We start from the raw sequence: 27,285 nt of genomic DNA on the forward strand, positions 1-27,285 counted from the left end.
TAAGCTGGTATGCAGCAACCAGTTAGATACACTTTTTAAAGTGCGAAAACAGACAGGCCCAACTCGTATCATACTCTCATTCACCATGTTTTGTATACAAAAAAAAGGGAAAAAATTCTGACAACAATTTTGTGCCCGCCACACCCCCCGTGTCTCTTTACCCAGCTGGTAAAGCCCAGTTTTACCCCGGCCGTCCCCACAGCTGCCCCACCGCAGGGCTTTGCTCCGGGCCGGCTCCAACGCCGGCACCTGACACGGAGCCGCTATTGCCGCTCTCGGAGCCGCCCCGGACGGCGCCCTGACCCAGCTCCCGACGCGGGTGTCCCGGGCAGCCGCTCCCCCACGACAAGGGCAACAGCAGGGGAGATACGGCGCTGTTACCCTGGGAAGGACGCAGCGCTCTAGGCAGGACTCAGCGCTCGGACCGCACAGCTGCACGACCGCCGTCACAGCCTGGCCCTGCCGCTCAGAGCGGGCCGGGGCGGGCCGGCCCCTCACGGCCTGAGGGGACGAAGAGTCCCGGTCTCGCCTCGTCCGGCCCGTCCCTCACCACGGCCCCGTACCCGGCCCGGCACAGGCCCACAGAGCCGAGCACGGCCGGCCCGCCGCTCCCCTCGGCATGGCGGCTTGGGCGAGTCCGCCGCTGTGCCGGTCTGGGGGCACAGGGAGAGCCCAAAGGGCCAGGCGGGGGGAGAGGGGGCTGCCGCGCGATCCCGGCGCCCACCTGCGCGCCGCCGGCGGGGCTTGCCCGTCCCGGCCGCCATCATCGCCATCAGCGCCGCTCCGCCCGTCGACCTCTCACTCGGGGCGGAGCCGGGAGAGGCGGCAGCGCGGAGCTGAGGGGTTCCTCTGGCAGGGACTGAGGCGAGGCGAGGCGGTGCCGCTCTCGGTGCTGGGAGAGGCGGCAGCGCGGAGCTGAAGGGTTCCTCTGGCAGGAGCTGAGGTGAGCTGAGGCGGTGCGGTGCCCTTGTGGCTTTTCATTCAGCCGTGTGTTTACAGGCTGAGGCTGGCAGCCTTTTCGTCCCAGCCTGGGTGTTGTATCGCCCAGAGAAGGGGCCGGGGTATCTGTTTATTAGGAGGAAGTTTGGTGAGTATTAATAGAACGTTTCACATGATTCAGATGCTGTCCACTTGCCGCTGAAACCTCCTAAAAGATTCAGCTGGAAACCGGATTAAGTATTAAGGCCGGAGACCATCTGCGAGCTCAGCCAGTAAATCCCTGCCACACGGTGGGTGCTTGGGGCGCGCTTCCAGGCTGTAAGTACATTGTGAAGTTACTGAGGGCCGAAAATGCAACAGTACTGGCGTTCGAAAGTATGTTAAATTATTTTGGTGGGATTAGTAACATTCTGTAAAATGAAAAGCTTAAATAGTACAACGTGTGATAAGAAAGTATGTGGTAATGATCTGGTTAAAATGACAGGCTGGAAAGGATAGGTTTCAGTGACATACAGATGTCAAAATGGGCTGTGAAAAATAGAAAGTGAGTTGTTTATTCTTTGAATAAGAAAGTCACACACAGATGCCTTTTAAGCTTTTGTGAGTTGTCCCCCTTTGTGAGCATCTAGATAGGTTCTTTATCTGCGTATTGTCTCATGTAGGTGAGCTGGTGTTTGGCCAGTGTCAGCCCACCACATTCGGTCAAACATAAGAAGAAAGGCTGAGGACATTGCATGGAGACGCCTGTGTTTTGATGAATAGTTATCTAGTTAACCAGGTGTAGGGGTAATTGACAGTCACAGTGATCATATAACCAGGTTTAGGCCCATGGCATTACTTAAAACCATAAAGATTATGAATGCTGCTGTGATAGATCACATAGGATAACCAGGCTTGATTGTATTTGTAATTCATGGTCCTGGCTACGTAAAACTTGGTATGTACTTGACATTACTGAAGTGTATAACTTTGTTGATTTTAGCAAGAAGGTTTTAAATTTTAATACCTAGAGGTAAAAATCCACTGAACTAGTCCAACCTAGACACTAGAAAAAAAAATAAATGAAACTGCATGTGTAATCTTGACTGGACTGTGGCTATAAACTGGCATGGTGTTTGGATCAGTGCTTTCACATATATCGGGTTAGTGTGTTCCAGTCAGGGCTGAGCAGAAGCTCCTCTGGTCAGAATAGTCACAGAAAATGCAGTGTGTCATGGGTGTGCACACTTGCTCTGTGTGAGCTGCAGTTTTCCATGTACGTGTCACTGAAACCTTCACACTTCTTAAGATGACCCAGATAGTACTTGAAAAATTGTTTCCCTGTACAGAGAATAAAGGTTGTTTCCTGTCTGTAATTCTGTCTCCTGCAAATATGAGGAGTAGAATAATATACTTTGTAAAAATGAATTTTCCCTTATTCTAATTATGTAGTCTTAATATTTGTCTAGATTGTTCTTATTCCTCCATTAACTTTTTTTTTTGATAATGTGATTATTTTTCAGCCTCTGTTTTAAGTTCGTGTGATATAATACTGCCCTCTTTAATTTATAATAAATTTTCATGCCAGAAGAACACAGTCAAACTGTAATGGCAGTTGATGAACTTCAAGCCATAATACAAAGATGTGTAAGTAGTTTTCTTTCCTTAGAAGTAACAAGTGTCAGTAGTGTGATTTCTTTTCATATATTAGAATTAAAGCAAAAATGACCTCAAAAGACAAGTCAGTTGTTAGAACTCTTCATGAGGCAGCTGAGTTCAGCCTCCATGTTTCATTGACTTCTCTGTGGTGCTTATCCCAAGATGCTTGGTTATTTCTGCTTCTTGGAGATGGAATTGTTCTTGTACCTAGGAACAAAAGCTGGTAGTTGTAGAAAACACATCTTCCAAAGAGAATGCTGTAGTCTAGACTTAGTGGTATTGAAATACTGCCTTGTCTTCTGGAGTAACTTGGTAGCTTTTTTAATATGTGGAAAATGTATAAAAGTTACAATGATAGTACATTTAATTTTGAAATGAAAGCATGGATTTTCTTACTTCTTAATTGGCTTTGATAAGTATGGAGTTAAACATTCATATTTTCTTTCTAGCAAATTCTGGAAGAAGCTGATTTCAAAGGAGAAGATTTTAATCTGTTTCAGGTAGCAGGTCAGAAGTGTTTGGAAGATGGATATGCAGCTCAGTTATTAGAAGTAATTCAAAATGAGAAAAACAAGGTGAGTTTAAGTTTGCACTACATATTAGTGTTTATTAACATCATTAAATATAAAACTGCTTATTAAGAGGGAAAAGCTACTTTCTCTGTGGAGCAAGGCTGTACATATGAATAGCTAATGAGTTGCTCTGTGTTAAGTGCATATAATTCTGTATTCAGGTAGCTCACAGAAACCCAAGTCATGGTAATCTTAACAAAGCCATTAATAACTCTTCTGTGAGTGAAGCAGAGAGAAAATGAAGCAGGAAAGCATAATGAGGAGAAACAGACAGTGTCCCACTTCCACAGGACAGGGATTTCAGGTGGTGTACTGGGTCCAGCTGGCATGCAGTTGGCTTTCTTCATGGCAGCCTGCATAGTGCTGTGTTTTAGATTGGTGACCAAAAAGGTGCTGATAATACACCAGTGTTTCAGCTACTGCTGATCAGTGCTTGTGCAGCATCAAGGCCTTCTCCCTTTCTCCCTCTGCCCCCAGTAAGCAGGGAGTTTGGGAGGAGGCCCAGCTGGACAGCTGCCCCAAAGCAGTGAGATACTCCATACCACACAACACTGTGCTCAGCAGTAAAGGCATGTGGCTGGGGACCCATTCCAAAGCAGCTGTTGTTTGGAGGCTGGCTGGGCATTGCTCTCCTCGTGGGAGTCGATCTGCAGCATTCCCCATCAGTCTCTGCTGTCTTTTCGCTTTCACTTATTACATTGGCCTTATCTCATCTTCAGAGTTCCTCTGTTTTGCTCTTTTGACTCTCGCCCTGATCCCTCTGAGGGACAAGAGCAAGCAAGGAGCTGAGGGGTGCTTAGTTGCTGTTGGGGGTCAGCCTACCAGAAATGGATATACTAATATTGGCCAATTATAGGAGCCAACTAGGCTGATGCTAATTTGAAATACTAATGTCTGTGGGCATTGGAGATACTGAAACAATATACCAAATTGAACAGAGATAAATAGGAAGTTCAGAAAGTGAAAGGTAGGATATTTTAGCAATGTTACATGGGGTTCACAATCTGGTTTTGAATTTTGTGAGTTTGGAGTAACAACTGAAAGTCTCAATCCCTTCATGAATAATTTGTCCAAGTGTTCTTTCAGCACAACTCCTCTGCTCAGTCCTGTTTTAAAAGTATTGTCATGGACATTTAGAAGTATATATTGACATGCCAATAATTAGAAGAAAACGATACAAAATATGCCGCTGTGTTTGTAGGTATGGGCAGAGGATACAATGTGTGTCAAATAATGGTAACAGTTGCTAAAGACTCAATGACAGTGGCAGTAATAGTTAGAACCAGGACATTGATCTGTTGTTGCTTTTGGTCTTTATGTATACAATCTTTCTGGGTTTAAAAGACATCTAGTTTTGGTTTATTCTCTGAATATCTGGTTTTTAGGTTATCATCAAGAATATGGGTTGGAATCTCATTTCTCCTCTTGTTAGATGTATTTTTATGTATAAACAAGAAGATGATAAGCGAGAACACTGCCTGAGGATACTAGATCAGTTGGCACAGGTATGGTTTTGAAATACATGGTTATGAGACAACAATGCTAGGGAAGTTCTGCACAAAAAGGGGTGCTTGATCACTAATCCATGAAACTAGTACATCAAAGGCTGGTTACACAAACATGTTTATACAATTTGATTCTGACAATATTTGCATAATGAATCTACATCACTACTTGGGTAAGCTGCTCTTAGTTTAACATTCCCTCACCTCAGTTTGAAGGTACAGAGAATTCTGAATTCATGGTGCATGTTCAGTGGGTAAGACTCTTTGTTTGGAAGTGGCAGGCTCAGCATCAGAGGTGTGGTTTTCACATGAAAATAAGCTAAGTTGATCTGAAGGACACAATCTTACCTGAGTTAGCTAGCTTGAGTAAAACTTACAGTATGTTGCTAAATGTATTTTCTAGTATCTAATTCAAGGTTTCTCCCTTCATGTTCTCTCTTTAGTTGTTTCAAAACCATTCTGCAGGACCTTGCCATTTTCCACTTATCTCTGTCTGAATAGTATTTATTGTTCTCTATTCTATGATTCACTTGGAAAAGTCTTTTCCTTAAATCATTCACCCTTCCTCAATAGGAGAAACATTACCTGATGATTCTGATGGAGTATTTTAACCTGTAAAAGACTCATTTTCTTTCATTTATGCACTCCAAAAGCAACTTGCAAACTTTATAGCTTGAGTTAAATTCACACTCAAATTCTACTTCTCTCTCTGCTCCGAAGGATTACTTTGCAAAGGTACTGTGAGGTTTTTACAGCCCATTAAAATCAGGTTTAGTGTCAGTTTTTACTATTATATGTTTTCAGCTCATATGAAAGTGTTCAACAGGTATGCTCTACAGTAGATGTTAATTGTAGGCATGTACTTACTGTTTCATATTTGTTTTCTTAAATCTTATCCTGGATGTTCAGATCTTCTCTCTTGACATTCAGGAACTTCTGTATTGCATGTGATTTATTTTTTTATTATGACCATTGTTATTTAAAAATATGCATTGTTCCTCTCTTCCAGCTCTGCAATCCAAAGGAACTTTTTTTGGGTTTACTTGAGCAGATTGAGCAGACCTCTGGAGAGCAAGTGTGTCAAACTGTCATGTTATTGCTTCAGCCTTTGCAGACAGGTGGGATTCTGTCTATCATGTGATTTCTGAATTAAATTATTTTCTCATTTATTTATCAATTTAGTTTAGCCTTTGCTGGAATGACTTCAGAATAAATCCATCCTGTCAAGCTTTACAGTCTATTATATTCTGCAAAACAACACAAGGCCTAAATTTCATACTTATATTGGCCTGTTAGAAAAACATTTTAGATGGAACTAATAGCATCAGTTGAAAAAGCAATATTCAGCTATTTTTCATCATTTACAAGAATGTGGTCCTATGGCAGTTATATTTAGAGGTGTAAAGCACTCCTACTTTTGTTGGAGAAATAGGGAATCAAAGGGATTTGCGAAATTCTTCATTATTTGACTTTTAAAACATACAATTCTATTTTTTAAAGTATAAAACTGTAATTTTGATTGAAGCATGTTGAAATACCTTATTGGTGAGGGGGGATTGTTATTCTGGCTTACATATGAAAATTTAAAATGTTGGGTTTGGCCACTCTCTAAGTAGGTAACAAGCAGTAGTTTCTGTTTTCTTAGATGAGATGAAATGAAGTGTTGTGTATCAAGTTGAAGTCTGATTGTAGCAATCTCCAGGACATGTTATTGTATTATGTTAGAATTTAACAAGAGAAATGTGTGATTTTTTGGATAGCCAATCTGCAATTAGTCTGCACTGAGTCCAGTTAAATGGAGAGCCTCTGGTGCTGCTTCCTCAGCCTGGGAGAGTGTCTTGTTATTTTTGCCATGGAGTAAAAACCAGAGTCAGTTCTCAGCAGAAAAACTGGGCTGTTGTCTCTGGTTTTGCCAAGCACAAAAGGAGTCAAGTAATAAATGCATTTTCCAGGTCAGATATGTATCACTTCACTTGGCCCAGTTCTAGAAAACATTTTTTTAGTCCTCATCCTGGTGCTGTGGAGAAAGAAAGAACATTGAAATGTGTGGCAGATTTAATATCTGTTATTTGCAAATACATGGCCATGTTAACTACAGTATATTGAACTAGGTGATGATGTTTAGTCTTGCTGGATTTGCTCATGTAATTTCAGGTGTCAGTCCCTCCCCTTCTCTGAAAACAAAATGGTTTTTTTCCTAGTCACGTTGTTTTTCTTCACGTTTTCCTCTACTGAGTAAGTAATAACTTAATGTCTCAAAATGTTCTCTCTTCTTTTCCCCTTTTTTATTTTCTTTTCCCCAGTGCTTTTGAAACTTCAGAACAAGAAGGCCTACTCAGTGGGTTTGTCATTGGCCATGATTATGAATCAGCTCACTCCCTTACCTGTACCTTATACAAAACAACAGATACAAGAAGATAAGCTTGGTCTCTGTCAATGTTGTAATGCAGTGGTGGACTTTGCTAAACCTTTTGTGAATGAAGTTGTTAAAAATATGGAAAAGTCATCAGAATACAATGACATGGAGCTGAAAGAAGAATTAATAAAATTGTGAGCATTTTATGTCTGTACTATATATTCCTATAACTTAACAAAATGAATAGTAGACATTTATTATATAGGTAGCAAATAAATAATCTTTTAGTGTTTTACAATGCTGCCAACATATATCTAACTCATGTGGTATTTTGATAAAGAACCCCTAAATAGATCTTATATATTCATTCTTTCTGTTTAGTAGAGGGAAATGGTAGAGAACTATTAGTTGCTGCATTGTGAAGCTGAGTTGGTATTCCTCTGTTCCTCAAATTTCCAACAGTGAGAACAATCACAATCTGGAGGTGAAATCTAAGTAAAGCTTCTACAGGAGATGTTGGGTTTTTATTTTTTGATTCTCCTAGGAATACCTTGAATAGCAGCAGCTGATATGAATATAGGCATTATTCTTGGTCATCAATGACACTATCACAGTCTGTATTTATGACTGTACTGGTGATTTATTCCACTCCTTTCTTTTCCAGCTGTATGCAAAGCCTGAAATACCCATTATTGGCAGCTCAGCTTGAACACCTTGAGGGCATTGAGGATCATCCTTTTCGGCATTTTGCAACTGAAATTACGGTGAGTGCAGTGGAAATTGATTACAGTGTGTGCAGAAGCAGTGGTCCAGCTCACTGCTGCCTGCCATTTGTTCTAGTGCTCATTTTGATTTCTGTATTGGTTAGTGGGGTGACTTAATGGGCTCTGGAAGGTATATCCTGCCTTTCCTGTTGGGCACCGTCTGAAACCATGTTTTTAATGCTAATTATGAATTAGCTTTTCTTCTCTTTCTCAGTAAACTTCTGTTTATGACTGTAGGTAGTGAGACCTGAAGCTAAGGGCAGGAAGTCATGCTTAGACTGTATGACATGGTGCATAATCCTAATTTTCCAAAGTGTGCCATCCTGGATGTTAGGTCTGGACAACTCCAGAATAGTGAGCTGACCTTGATCTCCCCATTTCTCTGTAATATGTTCAAGAGGAGTTACACTATGTCCTCAGCCACATGGAGGGTGTGAGGGGGTAACCCCTGTAGTATTTCTGATGTACAAATGTCAGGGGTTCCTTGTGTTGTGCATCATGGGAAAGAAAGGCCATACAAAGCAAATCTAACTTTAAATCAGGATTGCCTTTAGCAGCTGAATGTTGTGTTCCATATTGATTAGTGAGAAAAAACCAAAATACTGAGTATTCTGTGATCTGAAAACCACAGAGATTTTGTAACAGAATGTTTTCATGAATCTGTTGTTACTTGTAGCAGTGGGGATAAGGAAGCTGAACTAGGAGTTTGCAGGTGGTCTTCATTCTCTCTTTTGCTAACTTCTGTGTGCTTGACTTTGCTATCTTAGTAACATTTTTCTAACACTAGTTATTTTTCCACCGGGATTTTTTGTGTGTGTTTGTATGCATATATCATAAATACCACATATTTATATATTACAAACGTAACGTTTATATTAATTTACATCCATGCTGTAGAAGAGAATGTATGTAAATACAGTTAGAGCTTTAAAACTTAATTGGCATACAGTTACTTTAAAGGCAACTATAGGAAATGTGTTTTTATTTTTTAGGACATTTTGTGGAATGTAGGAGAATTGATACCATTAGTGTTTGTACATCGTAAAGGCAAAAGTCCACACTGGGAGAATCAGGAGTTTGCAGACATAGAGCGAAAGAATTCTGCTGATTCTTTGGCATGTCTGTCATACCTGATGTTTGTTCAGCATTTTGGTGTCGAATGCTTCCCAGTGGTTTTTAGGTAAGAAAAACCTAAAATTCTTTCTTGCTTATCGCACGTCTGTACTTTGAAGATTTTTTCTGAGCAGAAGAGAACTTTATTTGTGAATAGTTATGGACGAAAACTGTATTTCAATAGTATTAATTTTATGTCAACATTTAAGCATATGTTACATAAAGAACATACTCCTGCAGATTAGTCTGGTGTAGTTTAATTTTAGATGAGCTGTCCTTTAAAAGAAACTACTATGATTAGTCACGTGCTGAAAATTAATGTGTATTAATTGTTCATTTACATATCTATAGCCAGTTTTCCCAAAAGAGTTCTTAACAGTGATTTGACTTACAGTTTTTTGTATGTTTAAAAATCAATAATTTTAGAAAGAGATTTTAATTTTTTAAAAGAGTACTAGTCCTGTCAAATATATTAATTATGTGCAAATGTATATGGCTCATGCAGTTTAATGTAGCTGGATTCTTCTCTTCTAGTCCTTCATACCTTCTGCTGTGCAATATGACACATATTGAAGTGCTGCTGAAAAGGTAGGGTTTGCAGGTCTAGATAGTGAATGTGATCTTTTACAGTAACTCATAAAAACAAATTTGAAATATTGATAAGTTCAGAGGGGATTTATGAACTTCAGTATTAAAATGGCAAGTTTCACTATAATATGGCTTCCCTTACTAAGAAGCAGAAGTTGTCTAAACATTTATGTATTGTTTTCATCTTGTATTGTGATAACATTTTTAAAAACTTTATTCTGAAAATGTAAAATTAGTAGTTTAAACACATGCGGAATAATTAGAGTGTGTACTTACTTGCCCTTCTAAAACAATTATTACTAAAGGCAACTATTATAAAAATATGTATTTGAATGTATTCTGACATTATATGCAAAATAATTAAAGGTCAGGCTTTCTAAAGGCAACCAAACTTTACTATATATTGTGATTATTTCACCCTCCATAAGCAGCAGTGTTACCAAATAGCTTCTAGCACTGCTGTGGAAGGCAAGTTTCCCATTCTGACTGCTTATAATTTAATTTTCTTTGGTAATCAGTGTCTCAATACCTGTGGGAGATGACACTGCTTTTGAGCAGGTATAAATACCGAGGGGAAAAAAGTCATTTTTGACTGTGAAGAGATGAGTCTAATGTTCAATTTCTCATCACAAGTTTATTCTAAAAATCTTTGGGAAGAGTAACAAAGATTCTATATCTAAAAAATGGAATGAAAATTGTTGTGGGACAAGTTCTTGTTAACCTCTATTCTACTATTTCTTCTGAAATATCAACTGTCTTTTTAATTCACAACTTAAATCTGATTTTTTTTCTAGAACAGAAGAATCTGTATTATCTAAAGGACTTGTAAGTTGCTTTTTGAAATTAAATTTTTGATGTTAGAATGTTTTATTTTTTCAGTTTAAGGAATGTAAAACATGGTAAACAGTAAAAATAGTAAAAAAAGAAATGGTTTGTCCTTCTAGGAGAGGTATAAGTGATAATTCAGATAATAGTTCCAGAAAGATTTTGAGGCTTAAGTATTTTTCAGTCATACAAATGCCTGTATTTATTGAACTTCACAGTCCTGCATAAATGTCTAACTTAGAGCTATCACTTATAATTGCAGCTGCTTATCTGAATGAGTGTTTCTGAGTGAAGGCTGTTTTAGCCATGAAATGTTAAGCTGATAGATTAATGTCCTGTATATGTGCATACTGTTGACATCTTTCTTTTCTTTTCTGCCCCTGCAGGATCTGTTTGAGAGCTGTTTATTGAGAATGGAAGATAACAGCCTTCTCCATCACTATTTAGAACTCAGAGGCTTTATTAATGTACCTCAGGTAATAAGAAGCAGTGTGCAGGAGTCTTCAAAGTTTGATTAGAAATCATACCTAGCTGTCCTCTGGCTGTTTGAGAAGAGGGCATCCTACTGGACCTTTACACACCTTGCTCTTGAATTGAAACCTTCAGTGTCTGGCTATACAGAATTGTCTTTGCTACCTGCTGCAGCATGAAGCTCCAGTGACAATTGAAGCACACCCAGTGTAGGTGCAGGTCACTGAAGGTGCAGGTGGGCACAGATTTAGGTGAAAGGCGGTGCTTGCTCGTTTTTGTCTCCTTGCCAGCCTTGGCTACATTCTTGCCTGGAACCAGCAGCACAAGAATAGTGTTCTTGCAGATCAGCCCTGGGATTCTGACCACTGAAGCAAGCATGCATTTCTCTGATGAGCATCTTCTAGTCCCTGGACATTGCCAAGTGTTCTGTGGGTTTTTTGTTTGGTTTGTTTTTTTAAAGTCTTGAGTAGATTTTAGTCAGTGTGATGTAACGTAATAATCTGTATGTAATTATAAGCTGTATTTCCTTTCTTTGACTGCAGGATTTGGTGAAAATTATGACCCTTTGTCCCATGGAGCATATGGTATGTTAAATGGCCTACAGAATCAGTTGGATTCTGACTGCTGAGTTAATTTTTTCAGAATTCATCTGAAACGTCTCTGTTTTCTTTAGAGAAAGAAGAGTTTAAATATTTTGCAGTTGTTCATAGACAAGTTTGATACAGAAGGAAAATACACATTATTCAGGTAAGCATCCAAGTTACTGCAGTTTGTGTAATATCAGCCCTGGTGCAGCTTAATTGCATCGATACATTGATCTCTGACAATTTCCATCTGATAAGCCACATTAATTTTACGATGTTAATGTTTTGATAAATCATGAATTTCAATTGCCTCATATAAAATTAGCTGTCTTATGTAAGCCAGTGTTTAAAGGTTACATAGCCATACTGTTCTTCTGTGGTAAAACTCCCACTTAGCTCAAAACTTAGATAACATTCACCAACTCTATGGGCAGCTTTAAAGAGACCCTGTCTTTGTTTTGTTTGTTTGAAGGTGTTTACTGAAGACAAGCAACCATGCTGGTGTGGAAGGATACATTATTAAAAATATAAAGGATCAGATTCACTTAGCATTAACGGTGAGGCTGTTACCAATAAAGACCAAGTTGTCTTCTCAAAATTCTGTCAGTATGATATTGAGAAAATGTCTACAGCTTAAACTTCTAGTGGTACATTAAAAAAATGCACTTTGAAAAGACACATAAGATTAGAAAATTTTATTAAAAACATTACTTTGGCTTTTTCTGTGTATGCATATTTAGATTATAATTTTACAGTTGTATTTTTAATTGCAGTATCTTATTGTATTTTTCTAAGAAGTTACTATCTTTTCTGTGCTTGAAAATACATCTCTCCTAAAGTGAAACTGCTCAGTATATTGTTTTATCCCCACAGTTGCTCATTTTTAAAATATAATTCAAATATTACAGTTCAGATAGAATTATTAATTTTTTCTTTGCTTTTATGATGACAGTCAGCATTTTATTATGAGTGCTTTGCAAATGATAAATCCATCAGGAAGAGCTGGGCTAGATCAAAGCCATTTTAATCTCATATTTTATAATAATTATACCAGAAAGTTGGGAAAATTAATTAAAACTATATGATTAACTTTCTACTATGCAGTTTCAGAATTCTCTGACTACATTTCTTCCATTTCTTTCCTGGCTGACAAAAAAATTTAAAATTATGAAGAGGCTGTTTTGTGTACTTCACTCACAGGTCAATATTAGAAAATATTTCTTACAGGGTTTGATTTTTTTTTAAACATTTCTGTTTTATGCAAGTTATTGTTACAGTATTTAAGAGCTAAATTTTGTACTCAGCTGAACTTTTTGTATTTTTTTTTTCAGAAGGAGTATGACAACATTTGGTTTACAGGACATCACCTCATCTCCCTTCTAGATTTAGCACTTTCCCTTCCAGAAGGTGCTGAGACTGATCTTCTGCAAAACTCAGACAGGTGAGTTGGAATCACAGTTACAAGCTTTTCTTCTTTCTTCATTATTAAAAAAGACTTTAAACTACCTTACTACAGTAATGTATGCTGTCATGTAGTTAATGAGGTGACAACACCAATGTATTTTAAGGTTTTGCAGCTAGAAATGGAAATGGTCACTTATTTTAACCAGCTCTGTGTAGAAGAATGTCACAATGCCATTACATTAATTTTTAACAGTATAAAAGGATGTCCTCCTCCATTCCCCTGGGATGAAAGGCTTCAGATGTGAAATGACATAACCAGTGGGTAAAGCATTATTTCCTCAGGAATGTATGGTTTGTCAGCTCTCTGCAGAAGCAGCTGAAGGAATAAAAGCAATGGGGTGTGGTATCTGATATCATACAGGGGAATAATAATTGGATGCAACCTACAGTGCAAGGCATCTTTGAGGCAGTTTCACAAATTGATACTGGGAATCTAGAATCTCATGAGTAAGATTACAGATCCACCTGAACAGTAAATAATTGCATTAAAAAAAACCCAAACAACTGAAATGTGTCTGAAAAATCTTGTGTATATAGGATAGGTCTTCCTATATGATAAGTAATATGATGCTGCTTGTGCTTGTAAATCAGTGGGGAGATATGTCCAGATGGACACATGCCTGCTTAAAGAGCCCAGAAGTATGATGGTTAACTGTGCTTGTTATCTGGAAAAAAACAATTCATAATCTGCTCAAAAGTATGGTAAAACAAAAGCAAAAAAAATTATTTTAAAAAGCACCCTCAAAAGTAAAAATTCAGTCCAGTAATAAAGAAAACTGTCACACTAGTTTCCAATCAACTTTGGCTCACCAGTGATACATATTCTAAATCCTGTGCTAAGGCTCTGTCTCTTGAGAGGATTCTTTCCCTCCCAATCACCAGCCCTCTGCAATCTGATGGCAGGTTCAGTTTTACTTGCCAAGTGTGAACTGTAGTATGGACATCACTGCCCACGGTGCTCTAGGTGGAGCTGTGCTGCTCAAAACATGGGGGGTTGCTTTTTGTATAGATGGGCTCTCCATAGCAGCATATCTGCCTAATGGACAATGAAGAATTACCATCCTGGTAAGAGATGTCTGTCTGTCTGTAATTCACAGGATTCTGGCATCACTGAATCTGCTGAGGTACTTAGTCATTAAGGACTGCGAAAGTGACAATCAAGTACGTACTATTTGATTTGAACATGATGGATTAGCTGAGAGGTGGATTCACATGAACACTGTTAGCCTTGATTCAAAAAACGTGGGTTTTGCATTTTTCTGTGCAATGGTTAGTTCCCCAGAAGTGATGCTTTTATTAAGACATTAGGAAATATGTGATATGGTCCTTTGTTTGATGAAATTGTTTGCATAGATACTGTTCCTATAAACCAACTAATCCTTTTACTCTGCCTGTTGAACTGATCTATATCCATAACAATAGAGTATGTCACCACAAAATCACATACCCAGCAAGTATTCTCACATGAAAAAATTGTTATTTTTGCTTATTTATTTGCTGGTATCCCTCAAACCACCCGCTGGATATCTTTATAGCAATAATAACACAATAATATCATCTACTGTTTTCTAAAATACAGAAAAAAAAAATCTGATCTACTTTTAGTCTAATTTGAAAATTTATCTAGCAATAAATTTTGTAAGTACCCAATAATGTTACTAATCTAATTAGAATAACAGTGAAATAACTAGTACTGATTGCTGAAACTGTAATGAAAATGAAAAGCAAAAATAGCTTTCAATGGGTGCATTTCTAATTTACTATTTATTTAGTTATTTTACTAAATTTACTATTTATTTAGTTATTTTACTATTTATTTACTAGTTAATATTGGTAAACTCTATCTGTTTGTCATATTTAAGGGGTGATTACTATTTAAGTACTCATAGTGGTCTCCTCAGTTACCTGTAAATACATAGCTTTGTAAGAAAAGTAAGAATTCCTCTTTTATTATTAATAAAAACCTACACATAGTAGCACTCAGCTGTTCTAACAGTGCTGTCTAGTACCTGGCAAAAAGAATGTCCATACAGTTTGAGGAAAAAATAGCATCACATCTTCTGAAGATTTTCCCTTAAATTTAGCCTCTGTCAGTTCTTCTTGACTTCTGCCCTGTCTCTCTTCATACAGTGCAAGTGAGGCAGAAAGAAAATGCCTCCTTCCACGTCAGTTCAGATATTTTGATTGCTGGGTAGCAAGCATTTTCATTAATCAAGTTTAAAAATAACTATTTTTCTAGAAAGTTCCTTTTTTAAACCACATTCTGGTGGAAGTAATTACTGTTCTTATTTGAACTGTTAACTGTGTCATCTAGTATTAAAAATCGGTGAATTTTCTGCTGTCGTTAGTGGATTCACTGTATTTAAAATTGAAAATTCTTATTTTTATTGTCCTTATTCTGCCCTTTGAGGATACTGCCTGAAGAAAGGAGTTGTATAAATGGCTCCTATGTACAAAGCAGCCTTTGTGTTTTTGGATTTGTTTCCTTCTACAGCAGTTTGTAGCAAACCCAAGATTATTTTCCTCTCTGTAACCCTGAACAGCCTTGGTTTTGAGCATCTTCCCCTTGCACCTCCTGCTTCCTGAATGCCATTATTGTAACTCCTTTCTGCCCATGTCACACTGGGGAGAATTTTGTTGTCACTGTGGCTGCCTTGCTGAAGGATGGGAGAGTAGCATATCCAGTAACATTCCTACAGTACTTTTAAAATGCAATATAGACAATTGGGAAGCCTGCTACTATCACAACTTTCATTTGACATCACAATACAGTGTTAATTCAGGAATGTGAATTTAAATATTTGTTCTGTTTTACTGCTGAATTATCTGAGAGGAGCCTACAACTGCCATTTCCTTGCTGTAGAGATTCTAGCCTGAGGAAGGGCCTAAAACCTCCCCTCCAACACATGCAGATTCTTTCAGCTTTGCTTACAGGAACAAGCTGAAAATGTGCATTTCCATTGCTGTAGTTACCAGCCTACACACTTGGTCCTCCCTACCTCTGCACCTTTTTTTTTTTGACTGCTTCATCAGCCAATCAACAAATAATGTAGGGGAGAGGAAGAGGAGCTAAAATACCCATCACAATGCTGTTCATGCTTCAATGCATGAGTCTGAATTATTTTTTTCTCTTTTCCTCCCAGCACAGAAGTATATGTTATAAAGACTAGTCAAAAAACTTGTGCTCAAAAGCTTAGTATTGCAATGCTTCATTGAAACTGTTGTGTAACCTTCTCTGTTCTGTTTGACTAGACTGGTGTATGGACCACACTTGGCAAGATAGAGCAGAATTTCTTAAAACCACTGCGTGTAGGACTCAATATGTCAAAAGCACATTATGAAGCAGAAATTAAAAATAAGAAAGAAAACAGAAAAGGTCAGTTTTTGTTGGTTTTTTGTTCTTAGCGTTGTTCATATCTAGAAACTTTGGTAATCCTTTGGAAATGAGGAACTGGTGAATGCTGCATAGATCACATTTTTTTTAACTGTTGCCACTATTCCAAATTTCAAATAATAATTCAGTAGTTGCTGAATTAAAAATTTTCATAGTTGGTCAGCAAAATCTGAACTTACCTGTCATCACATTTGTAAATCTTATGGAAACTTGATAGAACTGTCACATGAAGACCTTCAGAACTTGTTCTGCATTTATACTTTTGATTTTAATATAACGAAGGAGAAACTAAGTTTCTCTGAATACATAACCCTTAGGTTTCAAACCAGGTGTGGGAGGGTTAACAAGAGAAAAAATAAGTCACAGTTGCTTTCTAAAGCCTGAAGCATTACATTCATTTTTTAAAATACATTTTTTTAATCTGACACACAGAATCAGATTCTGCTCTGGGTTAAGCAGGCACATTGCATGGGGCACAAGAGCTGTAGCTGCTTTAGGCAATCTTTTTGTATGTCACATCCTCTGTTCCTTGTGGTCTCCAGTATAATTAAGATAGTCCAAGGAATTTGTGTCTGCTACTAAAAATGTCAATACAGCTTTTTGCCTCTAGTCTTATCCTCTTCCATTGCAAACTATGTACTTATGAGGCAAAGAAGGGGACTTTTTTCCTCAAGGCAACCTGTGGATATCTCGCTAAAGGGAATCCTTCAAAATTAATCAGGAAGCTTTTTCTTAAGTCCCTCTTACAGTTCTCTAGCCTTTGACAAAATATAAAGAAATTTGAGTTTGGGAGAGAACATCTAAATTGTAACAGTAAATGGATTAGGTTTCTTCCCTTGTGTTTAATCTTTGTAAGCATTGCACTGAATTTCAAATATGTGGTCTGAATGTAAGAGGTTTTTCCCTTATTTTTCAGACCTGTCCTTGTAGTTTAGCCTGCTGCAAGTAATCTGTCTGAAACAGAGAAGCCTGCAGCCTTTTCTTAATAAAATAAGTATTTAATGTCTGGATTCATTAAGTCAAGCTAAAGAACTCCTACTATCTCCCTGGATGTGGAAATACTAAAAATGTATCAAAACCAGGCCAGATAACATTTTATTTTTCCTTTTGAAGAGCATGTGAGCTCTATAAAATTAGTTCCAGTTGCAGATCTTGCCTGTTCAGTAATGTAGGAATGTGTGTTATACAAAGTGTAAAGATATCACCCAACTCCAACTGTCTGCCTTTTAAGGTTCAGCACCCTCTGCCATGTGTTTTGTCAATCCCTAGATTTCTGTTCTTAACAATTGCTGTCATGAAATGTCGATATTTTAAATATTCCTATAATTCTAAGGGTCATGTTGGTTTCTTCATGTTTTCTTCTACAGAGGCACACAGTTCTAACACAGTTTGCTCTGTAACTGTTAGTGGGGAAAAGATGCCTGCCATGACTACTGGAATGCAGCTTCAAGTGAGTTTGCACTTCCCTTCAGTCACTCAGAAGTACTGACGTTTTTTTCAATGTGGAGACAAAAGTAAATATAAAATGGGTAAAAAAAACCCTAATAAAAATAACACTCATCTTTCTTGTCATTTCAGGTTTTACACTCAGCTCTCTTCACATTTGACTTAATAGAAAGTGTTCTAGCTCGGGTAGAAGAACTTATTGAAGTGAAAACAAAAGCTGCAATGGATGAGAATAGTTAAGGCAGCTGAAGTGTTTGGATTAACATACTCCTGACAGGATCTTTGGACTATGAGACTTCTCTTGCAGGGGAGGCTATGGCCCTGTAAAGAAGAGCAGTTTAGAGCAGCCTCCAGAAGAATTGCAAATGCTGCTCTTCAGAAGTCTCATTGCTGTTTTTTATTTTCTTTTGCTCTTGTTGCATGTGATTTGCGGATACGGTCTGTTTACTCCTCTTCAGAATTTGATGCTTTTTCTTAAGTTTAGAAACCAAAAAAAAACCCAACAGGTGTGTTCCTCTCTATGGCAAGGAGGTATGGTTAGGCATTTATTTTTTTAATTTTCAGAATTTGTTGGGTATTAGTTGCTGACTGGTGTTGTGAATTACAAAGATTTTTATCAAGTGATTGAAGAACCACTAATTCAAAAGCCCTGTTTAAGCAAAAGATATTTTTATTAGCACATTTTCATGTTGACAAACAAGCTTCTCTATTTGCAGACAGGACTGGAAGGTACAGATAGTTAACACTATAGAATATCCTATGTATAGATAGTACAAACACTGTGGCAAAGGAAACCAGGTTTAAAGAAAAACAACCTTGGGCCAAATAAGATGTAAGAACTTCGTAACATAACAGATAACACTTATGTTTAAAAAACAGTGTAAGGTTGCATACATATAGCTGTTGTTTTTAAGGATACCTGTATTTTGGAATTGTTTTAATCATCCTTATCTCTAATTGTACAGCTTTCTTTTAAATACAGTAAATTTTTTTGGGAATTATTAATAAACAGATGAGCCTCTAAGGTCAGAACCAAGTTAAAAATAAGGATGACTTTCCTATTGTGCAGCTAAACCATTTTTTTTCCCTCTCTAGAAAGCACATTTGGTATCAAGTATGCTATTTTTCATTGTATAGCTATTTAATATGAATTTTCATGCCAAATGCATATGTTGTATGTAGTATTTTGAAATGAAGCTATATTTTTAAGAACATTCTCTATTTTGTTTAAAATGTAGCCACTCTATTTATGAATAAAAAACCAAATATTAAGTTAATTACGGTGCGATTGGTACTCCTGAAGCATCTTCCAAACTGGACTTTTTTCTATTATTTGGGCTTTTGTCATTTCTATTTTGCAACGAGTATCATCTGCTTGTGGCTTGGAAGTTACCTTAGAGAAAAGAAAAATGAGTAGAACAAAGTGACTTTAGGTAATAGAATATTCAAGATTTTATTTTTCCAATAGTAGAAATGCAGAATTATTTAGCAGTGCAATTTGATTTTTGTGTTCTCAAGTAGGTATTCAGGAATGCTGTACACAGAGGTGATAGTATTTCAACGGGAGTTAACAGTAAGTGAAGACATCTTAACAGTGGTAAATAGGAGCCAAAGAAGCTCTTAGATATCTGATTTCTTTTCTTAGATGCTATTAAGAGCTATTAAGTTACCTTTAACAGTATTGACTCAGCTAATCCATCAGAGCACCAGTTCTACCTTAGTGTATTAATGGATTGTGGTCAGTATAACCTAAAAAGTTCCATTAAGGAAAACCAAGTATTTTATAGTTCTTGGCTTTTCCTGAGTAATACACTAATATTTTTAAGTGTATGCAACTGGACTTACCTTAGCCATAGTTAGCATTAATTTAACAGTTTCAGGAGGATTATGAACTGGTATTACACGTAAATTGCTGCCCAGGAATCTGCACATCAAAATAAATAAGGTTACTTTTAGAATATGTATTTAATTTGTTATGCCATAAAACTCAAACAGCATTCCCACATGAAGTAAACAGCTTTTTAGTGTGCAGTTTTACTTACAGGGAAGGCTGCTTTTATTTTGAAAGGCAAGTGCAGCATTCATGCTGTTTGTAAAGCCATCTGTCCCATTTCTGTACCACTTATTTAGGTGGGATTTGGAAGGCCTCATTTCTTTATCTAGGTCTCTTCAACAATCAATCAGCACTTCTTAAGCATGTGTACATTCAGAGATCTAAACCCTCTTCTGTGTTATTGCTGAAGGCACTGCTCACTGGCAGTAAAAATATTTGAGTTGTTTTTATGGCTGTGGAAGAGCACAGCAAAGTATCTAAAAACACTGCTAAAAATACTTCAGAATTTGAACTAAATCTTTGTAGTGTACTATAAATGAAACAACCTGTATTCCAGACACGATTAAGATAATGGGATAATTCCACTTACTTTCATGTAAGGACTTGTTCACTCAATACTTTAACCTAAAATTATTTCTTTCTATAAATAGTGTTATTAATATGCATTCATTCTTGAGAAGGGGATCTGAAGATTTAAAATAGTAGCATGAGTTGTTATTCAGTGAGATTATGGAGGAGAGACATCAAAGCTTAGGCAAGCACAGAGCCTCTCCCTAAGAATTGCACCTTAAGTGTGTCGTAACAATGAATTACATTTGCTGCTGTTTTCTGTTGTAGAGCTAAAACAGGAGAGGGACTTCACAGCAAAGAATGAGGAATTTTAAATAACCAAAAAGAATTTAAATAATGCAGATGAAGTGCCCAGCTGCTCAGTTGCACAGTCCCCTGTGACCTCCCCTTGTGCCCGCCACCTGTTCTTCCTGCAGTCTGGCTGATGACTTGGAGTCCTCCACATTAGGACCTCCTGCTGCTAAGGTATCTCAGCTGAACTTGTCTGCCCTTGCTTCTAATTAGCAAAAATAAATGTTACAGGCACTGTCCTTCTCTAAGCATAGGCACTGGGGTCTCTGCTGGGTTTTGCAAAAATGTGATATACGAACAAGGGCTGGATTTACATTTGGAGATTAGGGAAATAAATTGGTGCAATTTTGCTCATACTAGAATTGGCTAAACAAAGCATGAATGAAGAAAGTGCAGCAAAGAAACAATTACATGTACTTACCTAGGTCCATGAAAATCTATTTCTAGAAATAGTTTTGCTTCCAATGGCAGGAGGTCTAAATTTAGTGTTGTATGGACAGAATACTGGTCATTTGAACATGTCTTGCCTTTCCTCCAAAGTATTTAAACTTACCATACCAGTGTGCTAAGGTTTTCTGTGGAATGCTCATTTAAGCTGGGATGGTAAACACTACTTATCTCCCACTTCCTCCTTACTATACACAACTCTACATAAAGTGTTCATGTTGTTAACAAGAATCCTGTAGTTTTCTTGTTAATAATAATAAAAAATAATCCTTCCCCAACAGCAGCAAAACCATAGATAAGCAGAAAGAAGCAGTAATAGAAAACAACCTGACAATACTAAGGGACTTTGTTTTTTAACAAATCCAACAGGTGGTTTGTAGTTTCAAAGAACATGGCACAAGTTTCAAGCCCCCCAGGAGAAGCTCAGTCAGTGATTTACAAACAGTAGCAGAACTTCAAGCTGCCAGGTAATAAAAAAAGCACATGCATTAAAAAAAAAAAAAAAAAAAGGTAATTGTCCTTTGTCAACATCAATTTGATATTGCTTGCAATGAAAAAACAAATTTAATTTTAATAAAATTACTGACTTCCCAAATGGAATACAGTTCCAAAACATCACATTTTAGTCATCAGCATGTGCACAAACCCCATCGTTCATAACCACAAAGTAGATGGAGAATTAGCATTGCCATCACCTCAATAATGTGGTCTTGCTGAATGGTGGCTGAACTTTTAAAACCTCTCATGAAAATTTACAACATTTTCACAAACAGGTAATAGATTTCTTACATTTCATCTCATACACTCTTTATTCATCAGCATTTGGCAGTATGCCCAGGATTTAATGGAACTGGTGCTAGTTGCTTAAGAAGGAAAAGATCAAAGACTTCATTAGAATAGTCACTTCTCTGAGGCCATGAGTGACAACCAACTGCAGTTAGAGTTACTGTACCTGCAAGAAAATAGTTCTGACTACAAGCATGGAGCACAATCTGGTCACTGTTGTCAGCTGGTATGTACTAAATATGCAAGTTTTCAGACTTCATTAGAAATCAGAGGTAAAGGTTTTAAACAAACCAATTTTAATATAGTTTTATACTTTTGGTGTAAAATAACGTTGGTTATTTAATTGTTCTAGCACAGTGTAACAGATGCTGTTCCAAATAAACATTTTAAAAGCTGGTAAAAAATCTGCACTTTACACTACAGCCTTTTCTCATGATGTAAACTTGCCTGCTCTGTTTTGAAAATGACCATGAAAATATGGTTATAGAGCTAAGAAAATTGTCTAATTTTCCAATTAGAAAAAAAAAAATTAAAATAGTATACTACATAGCCCTAAAATGATTGAAATGAATCTTATTTGCTATGTTTTGAGGAACATCCTCTTTTGTTACCTGTGATATGTCAGATTGATTCACTTGATATTCTTTTTATTTGCTATTAATAAACAAAGGCTTTAAATAATTTTTACAGTGAATTAGTAAAATAAAATTTGTGTATTCCTGAAATAATTCACAAAGGGTAAGGTTGGAAAGGATTATAGCGTGTCAACTCCAACCTCATCCCAGAGCACACTGCACAGGATTGCATCCAAATGGTTCTGGAATATCTCCAGTGAAGGAGCCTCTACAACTGCTGTAGGCAATCTGTTGCAGTGCCCAGTCACCCTCACACTGAAGAAGTTCTTCCTCGTGTTCAGGTGGAATTTCCTGTGCATCAGTTTCTGCCCATTGCCTCTTGTCCTATTTATTGCTAAAATAATATTTCCAAATACAAGACTGCTATTTCATGTCTTCTTAGCAAGATAAAGTTCAGTTTGATTGAAATCATACCTTCTCTGAATCCTGAACATGACACTCCATTCTTCTGGTCCATGAAGAGCAGCTGACAAAACCAAAAAGCTGTTCCGATGGATGTTTATGAACTTCTGAATTCTTTTGGAAAACTCTTCTTCCCCTGTCCTGAGCAAGTCTTGAGTGTCTGACAGAATAAATGCAATGCCTATTGAGGAAACTTCTGTAAGTGTACAGGTCATGGCAGTAATGGGATTGAGTTCTCACCACAAACTGGAAAGCACAATTCTTAAAGCAACCAGTAGTCTGAAACCCAGTGGAACAGAACATGAAGGAATTTCCACATCTCTGACAGGGAGATTTGGCCAGTGATTACTAGTAGTTTTAAGATAAAACTACAAATATCTCAGGTTATTTTTCTACCATAACATCTAAAAACCACCAGCTATTCCATCTACTCAAAGTAGGCACATCTGACTGCCTTTGAGAGCACATGCTTCAGGAACAAGCAACTGCTATAATGGAATGAATTTGGGGCAAATGCAAGGGCTGACTGAAAAGCTCAGGAAGTCCTGTTTCTAAATGAAAGAAACAGCTGTAAAATCTTAAAAGTTAGCTAAACAGTCTACCATGAAAAATGAACTTGCATCTGTCAACTTAAGCTGTTGTGAAAGGGAAAGTTAAGGCTGAAGTTTAGGAGGGTTAACACCTGAGCATACAAAAGTATGCTAGTCCTTAGAGCTCAGGCACATGGAAGTATCTCATCTACATGACTAGAACATCTTCTGTTCTAGAAAGGAAAACCAGCTGTTTCATGTTTACAGTTTCAGTGATTTCCTAATCAAATCCATTCAAATAATCCCTTTCTCACCTCCTCTGCCACTACTAGCTGTGCAAAATCAACTTGGAAGTTGAAAGCCAGTGGCTCTTACATTTACACCCATGTATACTAAAGATCTTGATGGCAGCTTACATGCTTGTGGCATTTAGCATGTTTGCTCAGTTATAACACAAATTTACTGAACAGTTCAGCTGATGATCACCAAATCTCATGTAGCTGTTGTATAACATGTCCAAAAAAAAAAAAATTACAATGAAAGTGGTTAATCCCCAACATTATCTGTTTCATCCTCTGATTTACATACAATGATAGCCCAACTCCTTCCACTACTGCACAACATCCTAACAAGGTAGATTTTATTCAGTTTAGTGTAGCCCACAATAAATGACTGCCCTGACACTGTACTTCTTTGGATTTTATGATTTAAAAGCATGAACTTTAAAGTAGTGTACCAGAAAGTGGAAAAATCACAGATCCAGTTTCCACTGATTCTGAATATCGAACTCGGTGTTGTTGCCTCTGCAGAACTGTAGAAATTTCATGATCCTAAATAAATTTTAAAAGGTTATTTTGAAAAGTTTTCAATCAACAAGTTAGAAATATTCTTAAAGCATCAGCTGGACCACCCTTTGGCACTGTTGTTCAAAAAGTATTTCTTATTCCACTAAAAATTAAAAAAGTACTAAAATGTTAAACATGATCAGTTTTGAAGTATTTGATTGGAAGTTACAAACACTGAATAATAATTATGTATGTGTATGTTCAGTTTGTCTTAGGAAACTCTTGCATTATGCATAAAGAAGTTTTTTTTTACAGTCTGTTTTGGTAAGATGTGCTAATAGAGGATTTGCAGAAGTGAGGATCATACAGTAGCGTGTTTCTGTGACTGGTTAATTAGGCTGCTTTATTTTCACAGATGTCAGCATCTCAGCTGGAAAATCGTTCAGAAATTTTGTATGGAACATGATTTTCTTTAAAGTTTTTTGACAGAAAGCAATCCACACAGGAAAAGTAGAACATTGCACTGTGCAGCATAATCATCTACAGAATGGAATGTGTTTGGATGTATTTTTCAGGCTGCAAAAAGCATTTCTGCAGTATGTTCCACAGAAGCTGCATGAACACACATATATTAAAGGTTAAATCACTGAGACTTTTTAGCTAATATCATGTTCTTTAACCTCCCCATTCAACACACAGCCAGCCTGCTTACGTAGGGAAGTGCCATGATTTAGTGGAAGAGTACAACAGAAAATCTGGATTGCAAGTGAACCTTGAAGGAGACATTAACCAGAAATGTCACGCTTTCAGTTGTCTGGAAAGGGTACACTCAGTGGCAACTGCTTGTAAGGTTTAGCTACATTTTGCAAAAAAATCTCAGCTTCAGAGCCACTGCTGAATTATTTAATGTACAAATATAAATAACATCTATATGAAAATGATAGCTCATCACCAAAACTGATACAGAAAAGCTGTAGGTGCACAGTTTGTGGTAACTGGGGCTGTGGCCGAGTCTCATCCCTAATGGGTACAGCTGTGAGAAGGAGGTGAGCAGCACTGACAGCAACGAGGCAGGGAGTGCCCAGGGGCACTGACCAGCCACCAAAGGGAACAGAGGGCACACAGATGCAGGGCATCAACAGGAGGGGATAAAAGGCTGGGACAAAGAACAAGAAGGGCAGATGGCTGCAGCCTTCTGAAGTAATGTGATGTTACTCTGGATGGGCAGAGACCTGAAGCCTTCTGATGTGGTAAGGTGTTGCTCTGTTTTAAAGCTTTCTGAAATGGTATGGTGATACTCTGTGTATTGTGGCTGCAACAAAAAGCCATCTTGGATTTGTATTCAGTTCCCTCCATTGCTTTGCTTATGAGGAGGCCTTACTAAGAGCAGTAGTTTTGAGTAGAGCTGGGGGTAGGAGTGAGTTATGCTGCTATAGCTGATGAAATCACTGCCATCCATTACCTCCCACCATATTATGGCACAAAACCACACAGTTTACAGGCTGTAAACTCCAAAATGAGCAGGCAAGTAAGTATAGGCTTTAAAGTGAGGTGATTCAGGAATTACTTCAACATGGTTCAGCCATTTACACAGCAGAGATGGGATGATGATAACCTCGTCAGCCAAGCTAGCATAAGACATCCTTGCTTGTGAATCAAAGCTCTCTTGCCTCTAAATTCTCTCCAGCTGGCATGAAATTAGCCTCAGCTGCAGAAGCTAATTACCAGCTCCTTGACATACCCTTTCACTTTACTTGGGAACGGAGTCAAGGCTTCTGATGTTAACAGATAAAAAATACATATTAATATCTGTAAGACTCAGTATTTTAAACTGAATTATGTACTTACAGGGTAAGGGTCTACCCCTATTTGATACTGCATAGGAAAAAATAAAATATTTAGGGAGAAATTCAGAAAAAATTCAGCAACATTTCTGATGGAATTATTTATAGAGCAAACTGATAGCGGCATCAGTGCAGTGCAAAAATGATGAGTCAGGAAAATATCCTAAAGCTGTGTAACTCAGAATAGCAGGTGGCAAGAATACTAAACAGATACGGCACTAGCTAGGAGAAAATACAGTTGCACACAAAAATAACCAGTATTCTAATAGAAGCAGTTTCAGACTAATATCTGGCTTATCCTGAAAAAAATGTATTCATTGCCATTGATTAAAATATTTCTATATACATAATATAGGAAATTCTTTCAACCTTTCCTAGTGAGTCAGATGCTGGCCTTGACAAGGGCTGTCCTACCTGCAGAGCTGTGCTCATAATAACCGTCGTTATCCACCTTGTCTGCTCCTGCCCACAGCTTTCTGTCATTTTTTTTCAGTGGTTTAATCGCTCTGCAGTGAGGTGTCTCTTCTGAAAAGTTTGAGAAAAGAGAGACGACAAATATTTCCCGCCAGTTAACGAGGTGAGATGTGTGAAGCACAGGGACACATTAAAGAGCTGATTAAAAAGCAGCGGAGCGCCGGCAGCAGCGGGAGGAGGCCGGGAGGCTCCCCTCAGCCTTTGGGCCAGCTGCTCCCCACGCCAGCCTCAGCCTGGCCCTTCCCCACCCCGACCCTGTCCTGGGGCAGCGCTGGAGCCCCGCGGCGCCTGTGGGAGGGGGCAAAGCGAAGCGGGAGCCGGCAGCGGGGCCCGCCCTCAGGCCTCGGCCTCCGCCCTCACGCCTCAGCCTCACGGCTCGGCCCTCAGGAGCTGCCCGCGGCTCCGGGGACTGCTCCTAATAGGCGGCCAGTTCTGTAGCTGTTTGTGGGTAAGAACAGGCCAAGTTATTTTCTATAGAAGTTATATAAACATAGAAGTTTCCCAGGACAAAAATGCAAAAGCAAGAAACTGTTGTATTGCACTAAATCAGGCACGATTTCTTACAAGAGACAGCGCCACTTTCAGTGAAAAAGAAATACTGAATGTGTTGAAGTTTCTTTTTTAATCATGTAAAAGGAAATAACACTTCCACATGGTCAGGAAGAGCTGGGGTGCTGAACCATTAAAAGCACTGGTACCCAGCTCTGCTCTTTAGCCAGGCACGAGTCTAGCTTCTCATACTGTCTTCTGAAATTGGTATTTTTACCAAAAATCGGATATTTTAGTAAAAGCTTTTTCTTTTTAATCACTTTTAAAGCATTTTAAAATAGAAGAAACTAACCTCATTTATGTATTTTTAGAATGTAATTACAAAGAAATACAAATACTGGATTTAGGCTTCTGATAGATACCTTTTTTCCCTTGTAGCTACTTACTGTGCATGAAGTTGGACACCCCCAAACTCAGAATATCACTTGAGAAGCATCAAAGTACAATGATGGGTAAGTGTGGGACAATGAGAAAAACCC

At 38.0% G+C, this 27,285-nt stretch overlaps 3 protein-coding genes across 8 annotated transcripts in view; 1 reads left to right on the top strand and 2 right to left on the bottom strand.

Moving 5' to 3' along the window:
* Window positions 1-799, bottom strand: part of RPAP2 (RNA polymerase II associated protein 2) — a 33,148-nt gene extending 32,349 nt beyond the window's left edge. For 4 of the 5 annotated variants that reach the window (XM_077182258.1, XM_054637957.2, XM_077182259.1 and 1 more), the window contains exon 1: window positions 725-799. In XM_077182258.1, coding sequence (XP_077038373.1) covers window positions 725-773 — 49 coding nt within the window. In that variant the 5' untranslated portion in view covers window positions 774-799. The remainder of the gene's footprint in view (window positions 1-724) is intronic. The other variant, XM_077182257.1, reaches the window with a different exon arrangement.
* Window positions 790-18,936, top strand: GLMN (glomulin, FKBP associated protein). 2 transcript variants are annotated; one of them, XM_077182260.1, is made up of 20 exons: window positions 790-943; window positions 1,121-1,257; window positions 2,442-2,565; window positions 3,027-3,152; window positions 4,535-4,654; window positions 5,664-5,772; window positions 6,958-7,204; window positions 7,675-7,774; window positions 8,767-8,954; window positions 9,422-9,475; window positions 10,270-10,300; window positions 10,687-10,776; window positions 11,314-11,355; window positions 11,445-11,518; window positions 11,828-11,912; window positions 12,690-12,796; window positions 13,917-13,980; window positions 16,072-16,195; window positions 17,581-17,663; window positions 17,792-18,936. In XM_077182260.1, the coding sequence occupies exons 3-20, from the start codon at window positions 2,500-2,502 to the stop codon at window positions 17,897-17,899; spliced, it is 1,818 nt and encodes a 605-aa protein (XP_077038375.1). In that variant the 5' UTR covers window positions 790-943; window positions 1,121-1,257; window positions 2,442-2,499; the 3' UTR covers window positions 17,900-18,936. The 2 variants fall into 2 exon arrangements, with proteins under 2 accessions (XP_077038375.1, XP_077038376.1); XM_077182261.1 differs by having other exon boundaries at window positions 1,121-1,229.
* C8H1orf146 (chromosome 8 C1orf146 homolog) lies at window positions 18,933-27,007 on the bottom strand. The gene is made up of 5 exons (XM_054637962.2): window positions 26,198-27,007; window positions 23,891-23,984; window positions 22,637-22,805; window positions 19,505-19,583; window positions 18,933-19,052 (listed from the first exon to the last, which is right to left on the bottom strand). Exons 1-5 carry the CDS (start codon window positions 26,264-26,266, stop codon window positions 18,933-18,935), a joined length of 531 nt encoding a protein of 176 aa, XP_054493937.2. The 5' UTR covers window positions 26,267-27,007.
* Between the last annotated feature and the right edge of the window lie 278 nt (window positions 27,008-27,285).

The sequence above is a fragment of the Agelaius phoeniceus genome, chromosome 8, assembly GCF_051311805.1.
Source record: "Agelaius phoeniceus isolate bAgePho1 chromosome 8, bAgePho1.hap1, whole genome shotgun sequence".
In the NCBI taxonomy this organism is placed as follows: Eukaryota; Metazoa; Chordata; class Aves; order Passeriformes; family Icteridae; genus Agelaius; species Agelaius phoeniceus.

What these genes read in the sequence shown, in the direction of transcription:
- GLMN (XM_077182260.1), top strand. Translation starts at nt 2,500, where the DNA reads ATGCCAGAAGAACACAGTCAAACTGTAATGGCAGTTGATGAACTTCAA. An exon ending in GCTTCAGCCTTTGCAGACAG is followed by an intron (nt 5,773 to 6,957) that starts GTGGGATTCTGT and finishes TCTTTTCCCCAG; the next exon opens with TGCTTTTGAAACTTCAGAAC. An exon ending in GGAAAATACACATTATTCAG is followed by an intron (nt 11,519 to 11,827) that starts GTAAGCATCCAA and finishes GTTTGTTTGAAG; the next exon opens with GTGTTTACTGAAGACAAGCA.
- C8H1orf146 (XM_054637962.2), bottom strand. Translation starts at nt 26,266, where the DNA reads ATGACAGAAAGCTGTGGGCAGGAGCAGACAAGGTGGATAACGACGGTT. An exon ending in TGTGATTTTTCCACTTTCTG is followed by an intron (nt 22,806 to 23,890) that starts GTACACTACTTT and finishes TTTCCTCAATAG; the next exon opens with GCATTGCATTTATTCTGTCA. An exon ending in ATGTTCAGGATTCAGAGAAG is followed by an intron (nt 19,584 to 22,636) that starts GTATGATTTCAA and finishes TTTGATGTGCAG; the next exon opens with ATTCCTGGGCAGCAATTTAC.